General features: G+C 53.4%; 3 protein-coding genes across 3 annotated transcripts; all 3 read right to left on the bottom strand.

Annotated features, from left to right (window-relative positions):
• Positions 1 to 2,745: 2,745 nt before the first annotated feature.
• Positions 2,746 to 4,123, bottom strand: AYL99_06196 (hypothetical protein; the record flags this gene model as incomplete). The annotated part of the gene is made up of 3 exons (XM_018837706.1): positions 2,746 to 3,352; positions 3,406 to 3,971; positions 4,025 to 4,123. The coding sequence occupies 3 exons, from the start codon at positions 4,121 to 4,123 to the stop codon at positions 2,746 to 2,748; spliced, it is 1,272 nt and encodes a 423-aa protein (XP_018692266.1).
• A 1,975-nt stretch (positions 4,124 to 6,098) lies between these two features.
• AYL99_06195 (hypothetical protein) lies at positions 6,099 to 7,614 on the bottom strand (the record flags this gene model as incomplete). The annotated part of the gene is made up of 2 exons (XM_018837705.1): positions 6,099 to 7,341; positions 7,415 to 7,614. The coding sequence occupies 2 exons, from the start codon at positions 7,612 to 7,614 to the stop codon at positions 6,099 to 6,101; spliced, it is 1,443 nt and encodes a 480-aa protein (XP_018692265.1).
• Positions 7,615 to 8,745: 1,131 nt separating this feature from the next.
• On the bottom strand, positions 8,746 to 11,392 carry AYL99_06194 (hypothetical protein; the record flags this gene model as incomplete). The annotated part of the gene is made up of 4 exons (XM_018837704.1): positions 8,746 to 10,047; positions 10,100 to 10,311; positions 10,363 to 11,152; positions 11,258 to 11,392. 4 exons carry the CDS (start codon positions 11,390 to 11,392, stop codon positions 8,746 to 8,748), a joined length of 2,439 nt encoding a protein of 812 aa, XP_018692264.1.
• Between the last annotated feature and the right edge of the window lie 740 nt (positions 11,393 to 12,132).

The following is a 12,132-nucleotide window of genomic DNA, read 5'->3' as shown; positions in this document are numbered from 1 at the left end:
ACGGATGGCTATATAAAGAACATATGTTCAGTCTATCTTACTCAATGGGCTAGGCGTGCTGCAGCCAGCAAGCAGCCTATGCTCCAATCCGGCTGGCTGCTCTGAGTCCGATCTTTCTTTGGGCTTGGGGAATAACATACAGGGCAGTGTTTCGACGCCAGGGATCCGATCCGATCTCATGTCCTATACAACACGAACTACATAATATACAAACAAGCCTCACATTGCCAAGCCCCGACCCCCGACCCCCGATGCTCTTGACGCGTATGTATGTATGGTTGGAAATGAGATGGCGCCGATGATAATACTACATTGTAAAACCAGTATCTTCCTCCAGGGAGGTGTCGTCCGACCGAAACCAAACCTATTTTGTCACTTACGAACCGACAAACATACAGTATTAACCTGGCAAGTGATTTCTTTACAGTATTCCTGTCTAGCCTAGCCTAGCCTTAATACATAGGTACCTATGTATTCTTTTATTATTATCATTCATATGTCCTCCAGGTATTGAAGCACGCCGTGATGCGCCCAAATCAAACCACTAATTACAATCTTTTGATCTACCGACGAGCTGGGTGAGTGACGTATGGATAGGATTGTATGTTCTTCACTTCACACTACTTCATCTGCTTTACTTCGCTTTGACAAATGGGGTTTTTGTATCCCTTCCTTCACATGACAAAGTGTTTCATGAACTGACGAAACAAGTGAGTGAGTGAGTGAGTGAGTGAGTGAGTGAATGGCGTAGGCCATGGGCTCTGCTCTATAGGGTCCACCAAGGGAGGGAGGGAGGGAAGGGGTTGATTGAATGGACCTGGTGCCCTCGCTACATCTACACCAGAGGGCGCGGAAAGCGAGTTTTGCTCTCATCTGATCAGGGATCCTACATCCCAGATTTCGGAGAAAATGGTTGCTGTTCAGGCAGGTAGGTAGGTAGAGTTTTGGGCAACAAAAGGTAGTGAACTAGGTTGACTCTCACACGTACAGACGGTCTCCCAGCTTCAGCGGCTGTTGTTTTGTAAGGGAGCTCATACCAGACCAGACCAGACCAGACATCTGTCCAACATTGTCTGTGTTTCTCTCCCTTCTCTCCCTTCTCCCACTCTCTCGTTCGCCGATCCTCTGCTCTCTGCTCTTGTCTCACTCGCTGTGTCCCTTCCTTCCTGCATATAGAATAGACGAGGCCTTTGAGAGAAAAAAAGAACTAGGAAAACCCCAGATTGGAACTGTCAACAAAATCATGTTGTCTGTTTGCTGTTCCACCTCCCACAAACCGGTCTACTTAGGTCTGGCCAGAGCCAAGGAGAGACCAGAAAAGAAAAAAGCAACGATTAATCAACTGCAGTTCCAGCTCAGCTCCGGCACAGGGAGTGGGAGAGAGGTTTGGCAGGACCAGTCCAGTCTCGAGTCGGAAAAAGGGGAAGAAAGGAAAGGGATGGGACCCAGCATCCAGTACAACCCAATGCAATGGAGTAGGGGCATGCCTCGAGTTGGAGGGAGGGAGATGGGAAGCGGAAATGTATACTAGCTCTCTGCATGGAGAAGCAGGCCTTCATTGCCTTTTCACTTCCATGGCTGACTCTGCCTCCATCCGGACCCGGTCTCCAGAGGTCAAGCAGTCACAAGATCAAGATTGTAAAATCAGCCAATCCTCCAAGGAATACACCGGACCGAGGACAGAGAGAGTACGTCCACCGCAGCAAGCAAGCAAGCATATGGCCCTAGCCAAATACGGTAGGCCCCGAAAGACTCACCACGCATTGATTCACTGAGCGTACTCGCTTGCCGTCAGTGAAACATTGACGTTGACGCTGACGCTGATGGTGGCGAGCGGATCAGTCCAGCCAGGCCGGCTGCCCCTTCTAGCACTGTCGTGAAGGGATAGTCGGTCAATCAGTTGTTCAGTCATTCAGTGGCACTTGGGTGTTGGACGACGCTGCAGAGCCTAGCATATGTGTGTGTCTCTGTGTGTGTACGTGTCGATCTAGCCGGAGACATGGGTGCCTTGGACGATGACTTGTTGTTTGACTGAATGAGGCACAAGGCGAAAGCAACAACATAATCTGTGCACCGTAGTAACCTTGATATATTCCAATGTCCAATATATGCAGACTGCTGGAGGCAAAGACTCGGTGCTTCGCCCACCACCCTTTTAACGCCGTTATATGCCCCCATCCTGAATAGATGCTTCCAGCCCGTGGAAGAACATGGAGGAGAGACGCGGCAATCCCATAACAACATGTTTTGAACGAAGAGTATCTCGACGGCACGGAGCTGTAACCTTTGATGCACGCCCCAAATCCCCAGTTTTCATAGATCCCTCCCATCGCATTGCCCGATATGGAGACTGTTCACGTCCATTCATCGCTGGAGAATGGCTGTCGGCTTTCGCGGGTGCTCACTCAGCTGGACAGACTGGAGGATAGGAGCTTTGGAGTTGTGGCTACATGCTGAATGGTCACGGCGGAGTGGTGGCATGGCTTGAAGGACGCTCGCTTCCACAGACCAGCGTATCAACAGCCGCTCCGTGCAGATCTCTCCGGCGTCGTACTCAGCCCAAGTTCTCTCTTCTTTCCCTCCGCTTCCGCGAGATTTCGACTTTTCTCTTACTTCCCTCCATATTCAACAGTAAATAACCCAAATGTTCTGGTTGTTACACCATCGCATGAAAAATCAGATCTCTGCTTTTTCTTCTTGGAGATTCCCAAAACAAAAACCAAAAGCGGGTTCTTTCCAATCTTCTCAGGGCTCGTCTTCATTTTTTACAGCCTGATATTCGTTATTTCTCCTCTTCAGTCTATCTCCCGTCGTCGGCGTCGGTTTATCCACCCTCAAAACCCAACAGAGTATATCTTCAGCCGGCAACAAGAACATCCAAATTCTATTGCAACAGAAGCTCAGAGTAGTCGTACACATGGCGACCACGGCATCCAACCAATAGTGATTCGCGGTGGCGACAATCACCGTCAGGACCAACAACGGATAGCAGATGCCGGCAACAAGAAACAAAATCTGGGTGTAAAATGGTTTGCGTGGTTCACTCCTCTGAGCGCGACGGAACACACCAGAGTGGTAGAGGAAGGTGCTGCCGACACAAAAGGCGTAGGTGAAATGCAGTGAAGGCATGGCAGCTAATTGATTGACATAGTTGCCACCAACCCAGACCGACTCGGCGTTTGCTTGGCGGACCGTATCGTGGAAGCCGAATTCCTTGGGCAAGAGACGGGGCGGCATGCAGGGGAAGAAGGTGAATATCGTGAATGCGGCAAAGTTACCCAGAGTCATCGTCCGGCGCACGGTGGCGAAGGCCGAGTGGGTAGGGGCTGCGTAGTAATACCACGAGAGAAAGCTGGAGAGAGACATTTAGTGGGAGGCACAACACGAGGAAGGGAAGACACATACGCAACAGTACCGGGGATATGAACAAGCGAATAAATGCGGTTTAAAAATGTGATGGCGGTCAAATGACCGTTCAAAAACCAGGCCTGGAAGTCGTTCTCTCGGATCGGAAACAGAAATCTCAGCCAGGACTTATGCTCGATGTCGAGAACAAGGACGCCATGATCTTGGGCCAGCTGCCACAAACCGTCGTCGGCGGAGAACAGAACTTGAGCCACGGCCTTGGTGAGGGTATAGAACAGCAGATTCAACACCCAGTAGAACATCTCGATCAGGAAGGGAAATTTGGCCAATACTCGAGAGTGCCAGTTGTCGGAGAATCTGGACGAATTGGGAGTCCGGATGATGACGCCGCAGCAGTTTCGCTTCTTGGGGGGATGCTTGGTCGAGGTGAAGACGTCCGATTCGGTGAGGGAATCGGAGTCGGTGAAGCCATCAGGGGAGGAGCCCTGGGAGTCGTTGTGGGGGAGCAGAGAGCGTACGGGTGAGCGACCTCTACGAGATTGGAGTATGCGAAAGTTGTGTCTCCGATTAAAGTAAAGCGAAGCAGTCATGATACTGACGACGATCTGGTACCAGTTAGCGACGAAGCACCGGGTAAAAAGGGGGGGATTGAACGGACAACTGGTTCCATCCAAGTATGCGAAGCAAACTGGGCGCCACCCATATCGGGTTGAGCCGCATCAGCGGCCTCGGTGACATTGAAAGGTATCGAGGCCATTGGAGAGTTGTTTCCTTAAAACAGAACAGGTGAAATCGAGGTTCGGAGTTCGAAGAAGAGGTCTAACTCATGCGTTCTGGACGGCAGTTGCAAAAAGTGTAAAGCCCAAATAAGGTGTCGCGTGTCCACTGAAAAGGTGGTCACGTGCGTAGAAAGGGTCGACGCGATGAAGTTCGACACACGTCGTCCGGGAGGCCAAGCGCACCGCAAAGGAGTGACTGAACAGGTACACCTGCTTTAGACGCGTGGCGGAGAATGAATTAGGCCAGAAGAGGGCCGGAGGACGGAATATGAGGTGTGAGGAATCGAGGATTGCAGGGTGACCCTGGGCCAAGACAACTCGAGACGTGAGACGTGGGTGGTAAGGGGAACGACCGTTGACGAAAGAACGCCAGAGAAGCTTGGATCAAGGGGGAGGGGAAGAGAAAAAGGTGGGTAGGGGGAGGGATAAAGAAGAGAATTGCAGGTGAGAGAAAAAAGGACAAGAAAAAAGGATCGACAAGGATGAGAAGAAACTGGGATGGGGGATGACGATGATGTATGATGATGTGAGTGAGAGAGATTGTGTGAGAGGGAGAGGGAGAGGGAGAGGGAGAGCAGGTGGTAAGGCAAAAGGCGAATGAGAGTGAGAGACAGCGTAGGATTGAGAGTGAAAAAGGAAAGAGATGAGACAACAGTGTTGAGAAGACACAGTACGGAGTACGCAGTACGCACGAGTCCTGGCTCTGCTAAAACCCAACTGAGTGCTACTGTAGGGGAACAATACAGGCACAGGCAACGCGAAACAGGAGCCCGGGTACGGCGTAATTGGCTTGCTTGCTATTAGTGGGTTCTGAAGAGGCTGAGTCGCAGTTTGGCGGGGGAGTCGGCCCCTTTCAGCTTAGCCGCCCACCAGCTAAGGGCACTTGGGTGGCCCTATTGATTTCGATTTCTCCTGAGGACCAAGCCAGCAGAGCCAGCAGAGCCAGCAGAGCCACCTGTGCTGCCCAATGTCGGGGGGTAGACAAGTGGGCAAGTGGGCAGGGTGGACACATGGACTGCGTGTGCGTTTCTACGGGGGCGGTTAATCACGCCCGGAAAGGGGCAGGGATACCTGCCCTGTCGTCCCTGTGCAATCATACGAAAATGTCTACCTACCTACGAGGGAGTAGCCTCATCATGTCAGCATTGCAGCGCCCCCGTCCTCCCCTAAGTGGCCCCCCAAGTGGAAAAGAGGCATATTGCCCAAGTGGCCACTGGCCCGTGCACGGTAGCCGCCCCTTTAGAAATTCCCACTACCAGCACGGAACTCGCCAGCATCCAGAATTCTTGCACAAAGCGTGGCATATAAGAAACTCGTCGGCGTCCGGAACACATATACTCAGTCTAAGGAAATTGAGTGACGCGGCGGCCGTCAGGCCTGCAGCAAGTCTCCTGCACCTCTCCTGCAAGCTGGGTCCGGATTACTTTTGATACGGAGGCCCGAGTACAAGGTACGTGCATTCAGCCCTGTTTACGAGTCCGTGTGACCTGGTCAAGACTTAAAAGCCTCCTTCGAGGTGGCTGCATCTCGTATTCGCCTACCATCGACGTGGCTTCACTGGCTATGCTCACTATGGAAGTACCTCGTCTGCTCACCATGCAATGTGCACAAATGGCAACTCGTCTAGTCAGCAAATGTCCGTCATTCCATCATCCCGTCATCCCAGCATCCCTCTTCCTGGTAATCTGAAACCCGCCGCGCATAATCGGCCCGTTACTCGATTCGATGTCTTTATGCGAGCGCACACGCACCTACACGGATCATAAGATGATCATAAGATGATCATAAGATGCCGGCTTGCTGCCAATCATGATTCTCGTCTGTCTAACTCGTGGTGAAAATGTCCAAGTACATGAGAAATGCTCTAAGACATGAAACATGAAAAATGAAAACAGGAAAAGATGGAAACAAAACCGAGCCCACCCTCGAGCTCGCGCCATCCAAGGGTCAACCTCAATGCGCCGTCAGGTCGGCCGACACAAAGCGTCGCACGTCGCGGTATTTGCCCTTCTGCGTCTTGTTGTTGCCGCCCATCTTGCGAGGACTCGGCATGCCTGAGCTTCCAATGCCCCGCATGATCATCGGCAACGCGTCCAACACCTGTTTGTTGCCTTCAAAGTAGTGGTTGACAAAGCCTCCACCCAGGAGCCTTCGAATGGCGTGCAGCCGCATCAGCTTCCACCACTTGTCCACCCGCATTTCACCTTCCCGATGCACTCGCACCACCATCTTCGAGGCATTGTTCGACTGGAGCCCCAGTCGCGGGTCTTGCACCGTCAGGGCAATGCTGGCAAACGATTGATGCAAGGCTTTCTTGTCTCGACGATTCATCGACTTGGTACTGAGCGACGCGAGTGCCGTTACCTTGTCTAGCACTTCATGCGTGTTGTGGTAAGGGTTATACCGTTTGACTAGGTAGGATCGCACGTGAGGCCGGTCGTGGGCCAAATCGTCTTCAGGAATTTCCTCGTCCGAGGAGGACTCGTCGTCCTCCTCGCGTGGTGTGTAACATTTCTCGTATAGTAAAGCAATGTTCTCGCCCGCCGATACTTGGACTTTGGCGTCGTCTGCATCGAGCTGGTCGAGGAACGTCGCAACCGCGTCTTCCGATTCCTGCTCGAGGTCTTCCACTTGTGTGGCCAAGAACCCGTAGGTGTTCAAGGCGGCGGTGACAACTTCGGCGCTGTCGTCTGCATCGACAAAGGCGCCGTCGCTCGACGCGATCTCCAGTAAGAAAGTCATAACGTCCAGAATCTCTTCTTCTCCAGCGCCACCAAACGAAATGCAGATCCCAATCGCATAGATCGCCGCAGCCTTGACCGACGTGAACCGAGAATCGGAGATGGTCCGTTTCAAGGACGCCGCGACCGTGTCGTAAAGGCTGCCATGGGCGAATGTAATGGCAGTAAGTGCCATGGCCCGCAAGGCCAATGTGGTTTCTTTCTCGCTCGTTTCTGCTTTGATGCTTCGGCTGAACGCACCGAGGAGGTCCTCAACACGGCCATAGAGAACCTCAGCCAGATAGTGCGATGTCAAGCATTTGACATAGGTAGTCAGCGCGTCTTCCCTGCTCTTATTGCTGCTCCCTTTCCGATCGAGCAGTTCCACGATGACGTCGTTCAACTCTTGTCGAGCCACGTCCGAGGTCTGCTCGTTGATGTCGTCGGTTTCGAGGAGGGCATCGATCGAGTTGATACTGTACGTCACCGGCGTCAGCCCGCCTCTGCTGTTTGGTGGTCCGCCATGTCAGGAATCGTCATCCAACTCACCTCTGGGTCGTATCGTCACTCAGATTGCCCTTGTCTAAATCCTCGTCGTCTGAGGCATCTCTGCTCTGAATGCGGGAAGCACTGCGCGAGTTGGGCGCCGAGTTGCCACGCGAGCTTCCCCGGGACGACCCCTTGGATTTGGCCTTGTTGGAGACGGTCTTGCCGCTCTCGAGGGCTCTTCGGCGCAAGTCTTCATGCATGGTGCAATTAGCAGCGTCTAACTGTAGTGAGGCCGCAAAAAATAACGGATATGGACTCTAGTGGAGTAACGGAGCTGGTGGCAATCTGCTCGGATGATGGGTTTTGGGTCACCCTTTGGGTTTCGAGGCTCGGTATTTGGACAGGTGATGTGGAAGGGGTCGTGTAATTTCCATGTGGGAGGAATTCACGCCACAGAAGGGGAAGGGCGGGCGACGACAGGGTAGAGGAGTCGAGTAGGAGGATCCTCGATGGAGGGGATCAGGCAGAAGCCCACAGTTTAAAACAGATGTGAAATAGGACAGCGCAGTCTGAGAGAAGCGGTGACAAAAAGTGAAGGGCAACCGACCAAATGTGGAGGAGTTTTGGCACACGGGGACTAAGTCACCCAACTTGGCGTGCCGGGCGATCTGGTAGGGTGACGGGTGACCTGGACAAGAGGACCTTGCCAGCACATGCCAGCAAGACTGCCTATGAGGTACCTACCGACCTGCCTAGGCGTTGCTGGATAGGTATGGAGGACGGCCGGCAGCCACTGACGACGGACATTGCCAACTCCGGTTTAACCCGCGACCCCTCCCCCAGGCGCCTCGGCCGATCAGCGCTACTCGTCTCGACCGTTGCCCCCCGCAATGTCGAGGAATATACTCCATACCGTGAATTCCTGTCTTCATCACTATGACGACACTGCATTCTCTGCTTGATTTGCAGCCACCATCTTTAGGCTGCTTCCCGCTGACACATATCACAGAGCAGTGGGCTCCCTGGTGACCGAAGCATACCTCAACTAGATACCTATGTACCTACCAACTGGATCACGGTTCCAGGCCAAAGAAAGGACGGTGCGTGGGTGTGATAGTTCTGCCTGGTCACTAACGGTAAGAGAACGAGAAAGAGAAAAGATTCAAGTACTTTGACATCCCCCGTAAACAGTCCCTCACCCACGCCCCAATTCAGCTTGATCCAAAAAAGCCCGCCTGATCCGGCTCGCATATTCCTCGAGGAGTGTTTGTTTTGCTTTCATTCTGTCACCACCACAGGCGAAGCTTGCCGTTGCGCATTCCACTCTCGTCGCCCTGCGCAGTAGCTCCGCGTACAACTTGGTCCCTAGCACTGTCCCCGTGCCTGTTAGCTTACTTGCCCACGTGTGTGTGTCCATCCATCAACAAATCTTCATCGCTGGCGTCCAGAATATCGTACTCTTCATCTGTCAGGAATCCTTCTCCATCGCTGTCCGACTCCTCGAGTTCAAGGCTCTCAACATCCTCGAGAAGTTCGTGTTCTTCCGTTTTGACGGTAGGCTCCATCACTGCCGCCGGAGCTGATTCGGCCTGGGTTTCACGAACATCATGCACGCTAGACATGGGCGATTCCTTCTCTAGCTTAGGGAAGATCATGGTTGAGCTGCTCTGCGACTGCTCGTCCTCCTTCTCTTCCTCGCTGGGAGTGGCCTCGCTCAACAGAGCAGAAGGCAAGATATGCGAGCGAATGGGCAGCTCCACAGGAGTCGAGCGAACCTCGATGTCAACCCACAGCTTGTGGCCAAAGGGAAGTCCTTCTGGTGTTTTGAGACGCCAGTAAGAAATAGCTCGCCCCTCGCGACTCGGCGACTTGAGGAGGACGCTGAAGAAGGCGGTCTGACCAGGCTGGACGGAAAATGCCCACGGGGTGCTGCTGTTGGCCATGGCCATCGCGCTTGTGCTGGATGGATGAAGGAGATCGAGGTTACGCATATCATCACCTCCGATGTAGTGGACGGCACAGCCGGCGGGCCAGGCGTCGGGGCCCGGGTTGCGCAAGGTCCAGGTTTGAGAGAGAAAATGGTTGGGAGCAACTTTCGTGCCATCCGGGGTCGAATCCTTCACGAACCAGGCTTGAAGATCGCTCGTGACGGGCTTCACCGAGGTCGCGTCGCTCGCCTTAGCAACCTCAACCACTGGGGTAGTCTCAATGGGATCTACCTCGGCAACGGTCTGGACCTGAGTCGCAGCGTTGGCTGATGTAGATCGAGTCGTCTCCGTAGCAGCGTTCTTCGCCATTGGTCGGTCGCCCAACTGAGCAACCTTTTGGCCGTGCTCGTTCTCTTGCTGAGTCGTGATTGAGACGTTTCGGAGGGGAAGCTTGATCTTGATCAAGGGGTGAGATGCGTTGTGCCCATTGTTGGGCAAAGCTTCGCAGTTTGCGCAGAAGTCGGTATCGTGACAGACAACACACTTGTACCGATCGCCGGTGATGTACCGCTTGTAGGACGTGCAAAGCGGTCCGTCACAATAAATGCCACGGTGCGTCGGCTTGGTAGTGCGTAGGGTTTGAATGGGCACGGAAATGGGCACGAAGCGGTGCGAGGGGTGTTTCGCCGCGGCGGTGCGCATGCAAGCGGAGCAGTAGTCGAAATCTGGGCAGGACAGGCATTTGTGTCGGATGCCATATATGGTCTAGAATGAGAGTCAGGTTGGTGGTCGACGAGAGTAAGAGTAATGGAGTTACCTGGTCACAGCCATCACAGATGGCATCATGGCGGATACTACGTCCCGGACAGCAGAGATCTTTAATGCTCGGGACGTCCTTCGCTTTTTCGGGATCGCGTGCCTCAAACGTATGAGACGGATCATGCCCGTGTTGACCGTCCTGAAGACAACCGAAGCAAAGGTCATAATCGTCACAGTCCTGGCAAGTGACACATTCAGAGGCCGATAGTCCTAAGAGCGTGTCAGTGCTCGATGCCCTTGTCTTTTCGTGTGTGCACCTACGGAAAATGCAGGAGTTGCAAGTAAGTTCTGTGTCATCGGCCTCCGGGCTGATGGGTGTGGTCAACTCGCTGGAGGAACCTGCAGCTGCCTTGGATAGCTTCTTGCGGGCAAGGGTCTCGGTAGTGCTGGGAATAACCAGTCCATTACGAATGGTTCGCTTAAGCAACCAGTGCTCGTCCCCTTCGCAGGTGATTCCAGCTTCAAAGCAATCCTTGCAAAGGTCGTAATCACCACCTTCGCAAATACCGCAGTGATAGTGTTCGTTCTCAACCGTCAAACCACAATAGTTGCAGTCGATGGTGTACGATGTGGCAGGGAAGTCATTCAGGGAAGGAAGGGTAGGTTGACTGAACAGGTCACTCTGATTGCCCTGAGGAGGGTTGACAGTCTGGTCCATGCCTGAAGTGTTGACGTCAAGATGGAAGGCTCCTGGAATGGCACATGTGGGAGAGAATTGGCAGGTCTTTTGAAAGGCCTTGAAGGAGGGCGCCACTGGCTGGGAGAGAACAGTCTCCAGGAAGTTGTTCCTCGGCTCAGCCTGGGAATCTGCACCGTCCTTGACAGCAAGTTTGCTCTGGGCCATGTCAATGTCTTGGGCCAGGTCGTCTCTTGCAGGCTTTCCCTCAATGGTAGCCCTCAAACGTAGCTTGAGCTTCGCCTTCGCCGCCCGGTAGAGCTGCTTGTAGATGGCAGGATCGTTGCTATCGAGGGTGATGTATCTTGCCTGGGAATCAGAGAATCGGTCGAATCGAACGTCCTGCTCTGGGGAGATAGCAAGCAAGGATCGGAGCTGCCGGTGTACGAGTTAGCTCTCTCTGTCTCTCTATCTTCGCTATGCCAGATAGGAGCCGAGGGGCGAACCCATTCTCAGGCTGACACCTATAGATCTACGCACCTTTTGTGGAAGCACGTTGGCACCGAGATCCCGTAAAGCGAGTTTGAATCTTCTGTTGGTCCCGTCGATGATGACCTTGACCGTGATGAGGGTGTCGGGGCCAACGGGACCTATGTGAGGATGGGGTGTAGCCATGATGGTTGATAAGGAAAGGCTGGGATTAGGCGGTGTCAGGTAGGTTTGACCGTAGCACCCTGCGGGCAGGCTTGCCAAAAGTCGGTCAGATTAGGGATGAGAAACACCTCAACAAGTAACGGTCATGAAGAGTGTCTCTCTCAAGGAAGTAGAGACGAGGATGCAGAGGAGGTCGAGGAGAAGGACGGGAGGTCGTGGAAGGTGGTCAAACACAACAGGCCGTCGAGAGATGACGGGTGCAGGTGGAAAGCTCGCCGCCTGGTTGAGGCAATCACTCTCAACCCTCAAGGCGGGGAAGAGACCTCGACCTCTCGGCCTCAGTCCATTGCCGCGTAGCCCACACGTGACGCCACTGGATAGGCAGCACCAAATGTCAGGATGCCCGGCGGGCCTCTGTGATTCGTGGACCAACTTTCTCCTCCACAGTCAACATTCCTCACCGGTTACTTGCTCTACTACTACTGTGCTTGGACCGCCTTGTCAGAAACTCTCAGTAAAAGAAGATTGGAGCCCAGGCAACGTTGCCTCGGTGGACCTGAGTATGGAACCCTCGTTTCATTCTTCTTAGCAAAAGAAACCCTGCTCCTCAACGCCGACACTACCCTTCGTTGGCACAGGGGAGACACGAGATAATAAGCCTCGACCTCCTTCAGATCAACCGGTGACAGCCTCGTCCTGATGAAACTTCGAGAATACACTCCATCACTTGTCGCTCAATTGACAGGTGGGCCAGCGTACAG

This window comes from Fonsecaea erecta, assembly GCF_001651985.1.
Source record: "Fonsecaea erecta strain CBS 125763 chromosome Unknown Scaff5, whole genome shotgun sequence".
Taxonomy (NCBI): Eukaryota; Fungi; Ascomycota; class Eurotiomycetes; order Chaetothyriales; family Herpotrichiellaceae; genus Fonsecaea; species Fonsecaea erecta.
This window is presented reverse-complemented; position numbering and strand designations above follow the sequence as displayed.